The sequence below is a fragment of the Gadus macrocephalus genome, chromosome 1 (genome assembly GCF_031168955.1).
Source record: "Gadus macrocephalus chromosome 1, ASM3116895v1".
Taxonomy (NCBI): Eukaryota; Metazoa; Chordata; class Actinopteri; order Gadiformes; family Gadidae; genus Gadus; species Gadus macrocephalus.
The window spans coordinates 11,619,557-11,629,556 of record NC_082382.1 but is presented as its reverse complement, the minus strand read 5'-3'; the positions used below and the strand labels follow the sequence as shown (position 1 = coordinate 11,629,556).

Here is a 10,000-nt window from a genome sequence, read left to right as displayed (position 1 = left end):
CGCAAATGTCTGATTTCTAAAAAAAATATGTATTGCATAAGCCTACAAAAACATTGGTAGGCACAGTAAAACATAAGTATTGAAACATGCAAATTGTGGTGCTTACATACAATTAACTACTTTATATAAATAAATAAATATATAAATAAATAAATAAATATATATATATATATATTCTGCAAGAGATTATGCTTCATTCTAAGGGTGTTTAGACAATAGAGCTATATGCCATTAATAAAAAATAAAAACCTGTCCTAAATCTGAGGATTAAAGTGAGGTTTTCAGCAATGACTGAGATGTTAGGGTGCAGCATTCATTGAGTTGTTTACTTTTGAAAAAAATTGAAATTGAAGAAGAAAGAAACTGTTTGAAACATAAACTTCTTCAAAGGATTCTATTTCTATGTTCATAACAATCATCCGTAGTGATAAAGTGACCTCTACTGTCGAAACAAATAGCATTCATTGTTTTGCTCATTCTACTTTGCCCTGATGCTCATTTCTAGGCCCCCAACCGCAGTAACAGAGATAGCAGTCAATGAAGTACAGAAGAACAGAGCCACTAAAGTCCACCAGAGCTTCAAGCAGAATATAGAACCGCATCCTGGTATGCCTGGATGTGGCGACCAACCAGAGGGAAGAGTAAGCAGCAAATAAGCAGCAAAGTGAACCCGGGCCCTGTCCAATGTGGCTGGTTTTGTTCAATGTCCTTCTCTTTGGTATGGACATCATCACCATCTGGAAAGACCGCACCAGTTAGGCCAGAGGGGGAAAAAGTGAAGGCTCAGAGTTCATCAGAGACAGGGCCGCCCTTTTGCGCTCAGAAGTGGCCTGTTGGAGAATAATCCACGACTCTGGGTGTATTGGAATGCCACAATTAGAAAGTGGGAAAGATGTTCTTCTGCTGTCATTCAAAATGATCAAATAAATCTCACATACATCTTGTATGTGAACATGCTGTGCAGGTTTCCTTCTCACCGGCTTGTTTTGTGTGCGTTCGGACTTCAGTATATTCAATAGAACTGTTGATTCATCATGGTCTGGGTTAACACCTGTAGTCCGTAAACCTGGTTACCAAGCCTTGAACGACTTTCATTTTGTGTTGGAAATATAATCTCTTTCTGTTTCTTGGTGCAGTAGGCCACTATAGTTATAGCCCAGACTTTTTCTTTGCTTTGTATAAGATAGGACGTGTTTGCATGCAAAATATATCTTCAAAGTACAGAACAGCATTTCTTTCTTTTAATTATTGTGCATGATATTTAAGTGTTGACTTACCTGAACAATCATTGATTAATGATACGCTTGCTCATCAACTATGTCAACCAATGAATGAACATTCTGAGTGAAGCACAATGTAAGAAAATAAATGATGATGAAAAAATGTAAATAATAATACATTAGTTCTCCTAGGTTTCTGTCTGGTTTAGTAAACACAAAGGTATGCATAGCTTCCACCCCAATCGGTAGCCCCCAGGGTGAAGCTGTCATGCGGAATATGGCCCTAAACTAATGAGTGGACATCTGAGGACATTGCTGGCCACCAGAATCTCCTTCTGAGGAAGTCATGGGTATACCTGATGCTGGGATGGTTTAGGTTGAGTCACTACTGGGACATAAAATCTTGGAGAATTCTCCAGACTTGGAGTAGATGAGAATATGCAAGCCTGCTGATTCTATACCACGAACCAGTGCGCCAGCCACCTGGAGTTTCACAGTGGCCTCTGCCAAGCAGTGTGGTTTGGTACACACAAACACCTGTTGTGTTTGTCTGTGTGTGTGCTGTCGGTATACCGTGACCAGTATGCCCTCCTTCCGGACACAGTGGTGACCTACTCCTTTCTGCTCCCTCACCCCCCTGCAGAGAGAACAAGTCAGATCAACTGACTGATTCCGGTGCACGCGTTGAGGAACTTCAATGGGGAACTCATCATCATGGTTAGGAGCTGTTGCACCACCTAGTGTTTCTTTAATGAAATACAGATATATTATCAGTATAAAATTGGCCTGTTCAAGAGGAAGAAGAGAAAATGGCCTGCGTTGTCACATCAACGAGCAAGTATCCCATCTCTGTTTCTCACTGTTTGCAATTTGCCCATTTCTTTTACTCATTATTTCACACCGGAATCTTTGGCTCCTTCGCTGGAGGGTTGAGTCAGGGAAGGGGGAAGTGGTAGGTTGGGGTGTGCGATAGTGAATAGAAGAACATTGGGGTACGTTGTAGGCTCTCTTTGTTCTCTGAGTGAAGAGACTAGCGTAAGGAAGCAAAATAACAATTTAAGGTACACTATTTACACGCGTCCCGGCTGGTAGGCCCAACCAGACGGATCCTTCCCAGCGGGCACGGTGCTGACCTCCGTCATGCCGCTCCAACTTCCCTCTGCACAGTAGAACAAGTGCAGCTGAGCTGACCTGACAGCATTATGGGCACATGTTGCAAAACGTCAACCGGGAATTCCTGCCACAGAGTTGTTGCTCCACCTAATGTTTCCTTGTCGAAATACAGATATTTACTCTTTTTTAAACTACTTTTTGCTCAATACATTTAGAATTATGTGTTGTAATATAGGCCTAGTGGATTCACAAAAACACAAATACATTATTACTAAATCACATAGGCCTAAACGTGCATCCTTGAATCCCTTTCTTTTTCTTCCTGGTAATAAGTCAGAAGGGAATGATTATGAAAGCAGTGGGAGAGTTTCTCGGAGACGGCAACTCTTGACCGAAACATGATGACGAACCAGGATACTATTTCCCTACTCCATCAATTTCGACGGAAAGTATCGAAGAAATGCCAGTAAAACTTTTCCTTCACGCTTCAAGGCACTTGCCTAGATAATAATTGTCTGAGACTATACTTATGCCATGAACGGGGAAATCATAAACGTCCTCAAGGTTAGTGTTAACATGTGGTGTATTTTGGTAGGCCTACCTCATCTATCTCTTATGGGCTCGTTTAACTAATTATTCTCTTCATTATTATCCTTTCAGTGTCAGGAGTGAGTTGTGGACCTCCATTAGATCTCTCACTCTCCAGTAGACGACTTCCACCTCCACCACACCACAAGTTGTTATATAAAACATACTTTAAAAAAAGTATATTCTTTCATTGTGCATTTTTCGCATATCGGGTGATCTGAGAATAATATTCCCGTTTACTAACACTTCTCAAGGTTAGGGTGTGTTGGGGAACTGTTTCTATTTGTTTAATATTAAATGTTTCACACCGTTCCAATGCTAATTTTTTTTAACTATATTTTCAATACACTCATGAAAATTAACAAAACGCACAGGAGCTTTGTCAAATTGTATGGGATAAGACACACTATTATTCTGTGAGTGGAATTCAGGTGTTACAGCAGTAAATAAAAAGGTGTAATAACATAAGATACAATCTTGATCAGCCTGTAAGGTTTGTTAAACCGTCATTTATTCACATGACAATCTGCGATGTTGTCACTTTTAACATTCAATTAATTGACTGATAAGCCACAGATAGATTTGTTGGCTTTTTTAAATCGTCTGAAGTACATTCTAGATAGGCCGATAGTAGACCTATAGATAATTCCTGAGTTGGCAGATAAGTAAAATAAATTGGTCTTTTATTTTACGTTGACAACATACCAAAACAAACTTGTATGGGCCATTGCAGATAACCCATATGACCATCTAGGTCACATTTTTGTGGTCAATACTGTTTATTTTTCCCCAGTAGATGGCGGTGTCATTCAGAAGTTCTAGTACATTACAACTTCAGGGCCTCATGATTTACAGTTCTTGGGTTGGCTGCCTTAAACACAACGCACGCCAAATGTTATCGGAACAGCAATACCAGAAATAAAACACGGTATTTCCTGGAGATGGTCTTATCAAAGGGTAAAAAGTTTTTTAAGTCTTAATAGATATCATTATAGTCCTATTCAATTTATGTAGGCCTATAAATTGTTGTTGTTCATATTATTATTACCCTTTATGTATGAGCCCATGCTTATCGCACCATAATTTACATAATGTAAGACCTTTCAACCATATGTTGACTGAATTATGCAAATCATTTTGCTTCAGGACAAACAGTGTAATACATTTTCTGCTCTTGATTTTTTGATTAGGCCTTAAGGCCTACACATAGCCTATTCCCAGCCGAGATAACCTTGGTAGACCAAATCGTATATCAACCTCTGTCTTCGTTAGACTCACATACCGCACTGATTAGTTATTAGTCTTTAGAATTTTAGAGTTGAGAGGTTTTAGTTATTAGAATTTTCTGCCGCTGCTAGACCATTTGTTACACTGTAACAAGCTTATAAATTGATTGATATCATAAACATACATGTCATTACCATACTCTGTTTATTAATTGTCTTTGAGCGAAATGTGAACAAACTTCAGAATTCGTGCATGGTATACAATTATACACAGCGTTATTATAGGCCTTGGCTAATACAGGGTCCAAGGCTGATGCACTCATGTGGATGCCCCCGATGTCCATCTTCCGCTGACGATCGGGTGTTTTCCTCGCATCTCATTGGCTGACGCTGCGGTATAAAGTTCTACAGCGACGCTCTCAGACACTTCAGAGACGTTCACCTCTGACGCGCAGAGCTGTTCCGCTGCTGGCTAATAACTTACTTTATGCGAAGAGCGTCTTCAAAGTTAGTGATTGTGGACTTAAAATATATCTCAATTTGTTTTCGCGCAGTCAATATTGTCAACACGATGAAGGAAAAAATACTTGTAACACAGCCTTGTGTTGCGAGATGCAAACTTGTTCTTGTCGGGGATGTTCAGTGTGGTAAAACAGCGATGTTACAAGTCTTTGCAAAGGATTGCTACCCAGAGGTATGTGTTTTGGTCATTGGAAAACTACAACTGCAACTGTAATGCAAGCTATAGAAAGATGCATTCTTGTTTATGTATCTTACAAAGAGACTGTGTACGTACGTATGTATGTATGTTTGTATGTAAGTATGTATGAATGTATATGTATGTATGTATGTATGTATGTATGTATGTATGTATGTATGTATGTATGTATGTATGTATGTATGTATGTATGTATGTATGTATGTATGCATGCATGTATGTATGTATGTATGTATGCATGCATGTATGTATGTATGTATGTATGTATGTATGTATGTATGTATGTATGTATGTATGTATGTATGTATGTATGTATGTACTATGTATGTTTGTATGTATGCGCCGATGTATGCATTTATAAAATAATCCATGGTCTTCACCTTTTTAAAAGGTTATTCTTTCCAATCTAATCTAACCAGACAATGCTGTATCTGTCTCATGTCCTCAGACCTACGTCCCTACAGTATTTGAAAACTACACAGCTAGCCTGCAGCTTGAAGAACAGCGCGTGGAGCTCAGCCTCTGGGACACGTCAGGTGCGTCTGCTCGCCCTTTAGTTAGTAGACCTGCATTCCTCACCCGTCTGTCTCTGCTCTCTAAAACCTTATACCACATGGGTGGACTGAGGCTTTGTTGATCTCCTTTCATCTTACACGCCTCTCTGCGTGATCCATGTACTTTCATCAAGGTGTAAAGTAGACATCAGGCGGTTCACCATGTAGGCCTATATAATAAGCTGGGGCAGTTGTGTGTTTCCAAAACACCTGTGAGAAGAATGGTACCGGCAGAGATGCTTTACAGATGTGAATGGCTGTTTATCTGGCCATTGTGTGACTGGCATTCCTCTCGTAAATGGTTGATGTTGTTACTGTCCTACAGAGACGGCTATCTGTTGATCCTGTTTTACTGCCCCTCGGGAGCCACGCTGGCAGACACAGCGGCAGCTGTTTTCTCTTTATTGACAATCCAGAGAAACACGTCTGAAATACCTCAGTAGTCACACACCTAAACCTGTTTGATGTTGGTGCTATGCTACAAAGCAAGGAAATGGTTATGTATTTGGATGATTTTGTAGGTTATAAGTGGTTATACACTCAAGTAAGGATGTTTTTACATCCATTTTTTATTAGAAACCGTGGAATAGTGAGAGTGTGAAACAATTCATGTTCTGCTCGAAATCGCAGTTACTAGGAGTCTTGTACGGCATATTTGATCTAGTCGTTATAAATGCTCCAATCCTTCTGTCTTTAGCCTCAGAAGTAATGAGAGAAGTACTATGATAAGGAATGCAACGGCTAGTTGCCGGTCCAGGTAGCAAATAATTCACTCAAAAATCTATAATTCATTGCAAAAACAGTACACAGACAGTTAATTGTCTGCCCTTTTACATTCACACTTCATTAAGTAAACTATCCCCACACTTTGAATACAGGACAATCTTATTTTATGTTCAGCTCCGGTAAAATACAGCCCTCCCTCGGGCCTAGTGGTCAGACACACAGATAAGGAAGAGTTATTATCAACCATTGTCCTAAATACCTCATCAGAGCCAGGTGGTCAACCAACACCAATCACAAACGTCAATAGTCACTATCTGTAATTATAAGTAGAGATCCTATACTTCCTACCTTTGTAATGCAGAAAGACACATGTAAGCCAAATCGATAGGCCTGCTAATAGTGTGGTTGTAATGACTGGAGATGGCTCTGTTTCATAACAGCCCTCGCCTGCTCTCACTCTGAGGGGAGGAAGTTCAGCAGTGCCAATTGGCTTCTATCAGGGGGGTTGCTTCACAGCAGAAAGATGGGGTTGCCTTGGACGGACAGGAGGTGGATCAAGTGTGTGGATCAAGTGTGTGTGTGTGTGTGTGTGTGTGTGTGTGTGTGTGTGTGTGTGTGTGTGTGTGTGTGTGTGTGTGTGTGTGTGTGTGTGTGTGTGTGTGTGTGTGTGTGTGTGTGTGTGTGTGTGTGTGTGTGTGTGTGTGCGTGCGTGCGTGTGCGTGTGTGTGTGTGTGTCTGTGTGAGAGATGGTTTGTGTATGTAGGGGTAAATGTGTGTCAGTTTGTGTGTTTGTGTGAGTTTGGTATTGTGTATGTGTGCTTTTGGTTTTGTGTACGTGTGTGTGTGTGTGTGTGTGTGTGTGTGTGTGTGTGTGTGTGTGTGTGTGTGTGTAAATGTGTGTGTGTGTGTGTGTGTGTGTAAATGTGTGCGTGTGTGTGTGTGACGCTGACCTACTGTATGTGGTAAGCCAAGAGAAAGAAGCTGACCTCCTTGCTGCGTTATGTCAACCAGAATGTAAAAATACTTTATTGACTCTCCCAGAGTCAACTCTCGCCAGGGAACACATTTCTTCAGAAATATTAACATTTTTAAAAGAGGATTTTGAGTTGCCTGGCTGTGCAATATTGTGTGCTGCTTGCAAGAAGCAAGTCAGTGTAATATGTTGTGTAAGTGGTGATCCTGTAGGCACCTAGTGACCCACAAGTCTTCTGAAGGGCTAAGTCAAATACCGCAGATCTTATCTGTTTGTTCCTATGTAAAAAGGTGACTTCCCTAATTAACATTAGCAGTCTATTAATGGGTTTCCGTGGTAGAGCTGAGCATGACTCCTCATATCTCTGGCCTATTGTGGTAGCAAGGGCAATCTGCTTGAATCAACATGTTTGTTCAACTAAATACCCAGCGGCTGTCTGTGTGTGTGTGTGTGTGTCTGTGTGTGTGTCGGTGTGTGTCGGTGTGTGTTGGCGTGTGTCGTGTCCAGGCGGTAGCAGGACATGAGTGGGAGGTGATAGGTCCTAAAACGATGGTTCTCCCACATTGTTTCTAATCACTGATTTATTACATGATATCATGCCTCATCTTGTATCACTCTGTGACCATGTGGGCAATATCTTCTGAAATAATAATTGAATAAGTCTGAAATAATAAATATTAGTTTCCTAGGTTTTACTCTAAAACACAGTTGTTGGGAAAATGGATGGCAGTACACCTGTTACTCCTCAGATATAAATGAACTTATGATTTGTGCTTCCGTTAAAACCACCATTGTTCAACATGTAATCCTGCCTCAAAGAACTGCTAACTAGCTTGTGACAATTTCATTGGTCGGTTGACACATATTTCCCTAAGTCTATATTGTATCCGTTGTCGCTAAGTCTATATTGTATCCGTTGTCGCTAAGTCTATATTGTATCCGTTGTCGCTAAACAAGGAAAACAAAGGGAAACTTCCCTAACACTCCCAAGTGACAGGAGTAGGAAACACAATTGTAGGGTGTGTGTGTGTGTGTGTGTGTGTGTGTGTGTGTGTGTGTGTGTGTGTGTGTGTGTGTGTGTGTGTGTGTGTGTGTGTGTGTGTGTGTGTGTGTGTGTGTGTGTGTGTGTGTGTGTGTTATGGGATTCGATTGGTGGGAAAAAACAATAAAGGGCAGACATCCTGCTGTGTATTTTTAGCCACTGAGTCGTCCAGGAATTCCCCTTACATGTAAAACCACCATTACCTAATTATTAGCTCACATGACTGCAACCGCAATGAGTCAGGTGAACAGAGGTGCGAGGGCTGAGGTGCCACGTGGCCCTCAATTGTCTTTTGTGTCCCCTAAATCATCAGTCATAGTGAATGTTAGGTATTTTTTTGAGAGATCAAAGTGCCTCTCTTGGCACCTTAGCATTGCGAATAACCTATTTGGACCTGCTTGTATTGAAATATTTGTCTCCTATCATGTGTCCACGCAGGCTCTCCGTACTACGACAACGTCCGGCCATTGTGCTACAGTGACTCCGACGCAGTGCTGCTGTGTTTTGACACCAGCCGTCCGGACTCAGTGGACGGCACACTGAAGAAGGTAGACGGCGTAACGTTCACTCAGTGATTAACACGTTCCTCCTGCCGTAGGCTAGGCTGTTTCTTTTTTAGTATTCTGGTTTCAGTTTCATATTTTTTTAGGAAAATAAGAGAAGAAAAAATCAAGGGAGTAAATAATAATCTGACTGTAAATGATTATGCATAACGGCAATACATGTTCATACCAATACATACCAATCAAGGTGTTACTTTTTTTCCCCAGCTACAGTGCCTAATAGTTTAAGGAACCATGTCTTGTTCCGTCTCGTAGTGGAAGGCAGAGATCCTGGACTTCTGCCCCAGCACGCGGATCCTTCTGATCGGCTGTAAGACGGACCTGCGCAGCGACGTGTGCACGCTGACGGAGCTGTCCCACGGCAAACACATACCCGTCTCCCACGAGCAGGTGAGCTTTTGTGGGATTTCAATGTAACATCGATGTCACGCGTCTCACCCGGTTAATCCACCGCGTCCGTCTTATGGCTTCAGCGCCCTCTGACTCTCTCCCCTGTCTCCACGCAGGGCGCCTCCCTGGCCAGACAGCTGGGAGCCGAGGCCTACCTGGAGTGCTCCGCCTTCACGTCGGAGAAGAGCGTCCACAGTGCGTTCCGCTCGGCGGCGTTGGCGTGCATGAACAGGCTGCCGCCGGCCCCCAGGGCCAGCCCGGTGAGCCGGCTCTCCAAGAGGCTGCTGCGGCTGTCCAACAGCACGGGCCTCCTGGCCTCCGCCTTCAAGACCAAGGACAAGGCCAAGGGCTGCGCCATCATGTAGCGACGGCCGGGACGCTTGGGAAGGATCAGAGAACAGGGGCAAGGGTCCAGGGGGAGACGGGCCGTTGTGGTGGGGTTGAGAAGTTTTATGTGAAACCAAAAAAGTTTTGAAAGGTTTTTTTGGGGTTGGGGGAAGACGATATGCAGGTTGCTAATGGTCGATCAATGTGTTGTCTCTGGTAACCGCGATATTTTCTTTCAAACATTTGGAAGACTTTTTTCATGGCTCTGAAGAGAGAGCACAGTATGCACTTTATGAGTGGACTTCATGACTTCAATGATGAGGTTTGGGTGTTTGTTTATCAAGGCTGAATAAGATGAGAGGAATTTGTTTACTGTCTGTAAGGGATAGGCTGCCTTGATGTGGGATCAGGAGTTGAAAACAGGTCTGGTTGAACACATTTCTTATCGGAAATCAAAGGAGTCAGCAGAGACCGAGAGTCAGGGGTCGAGTCCAAAGGGTGTTTGTTTAAAAGTGAATTGAGGATGGAAATGGACGAATGAGTCAACTTGCTGTTTCCTG

At 42.2% G+C, this 10,000-nt stretch overlaps 1 protein-coding gene across 1 annotated transcript in view; it reads left to right on the top strand.

The window, feature by feature from the left end:
* The first annotated feature begins 4,564 nt into the window (after nt 1–4,564).
* The window catches only part of LOC132473400 (rho-related GTP-binding protein Rho6-like), a 5,556-nt gene continuing 120 nt past the window's right edge, over nt 4,565–10,000 (top strand). The window contains exons 1-5 of the mRNA XM_060073546.1: nt 4,565–4,841; nt 5,314–5,401; nt 8,599–8,708; nt 8,979–9,113; nt 9,230–10,000. The exon at nt 9,230–10,000 is cut by the window's right edge and continues 120 nt beyond it. Coding sequence (XP_059929529.1) covers nt 4,635–4,841; nt 5,314–5,401; nt 8,599–8,708; nt 8,979–9,113; nt 9,230–9,478 — 789 coding nt within the window. The 5' untranslated portion in view covers nt 4,565–4,634 and the 3' untranslated portion in view covers nt 9,479–10,000. The remainder of the gene's footprint in view (nt 4,842–5,313; nt 5,402–8,598; nt 8,709–8,978; nt 9,114–9,229) is intronic.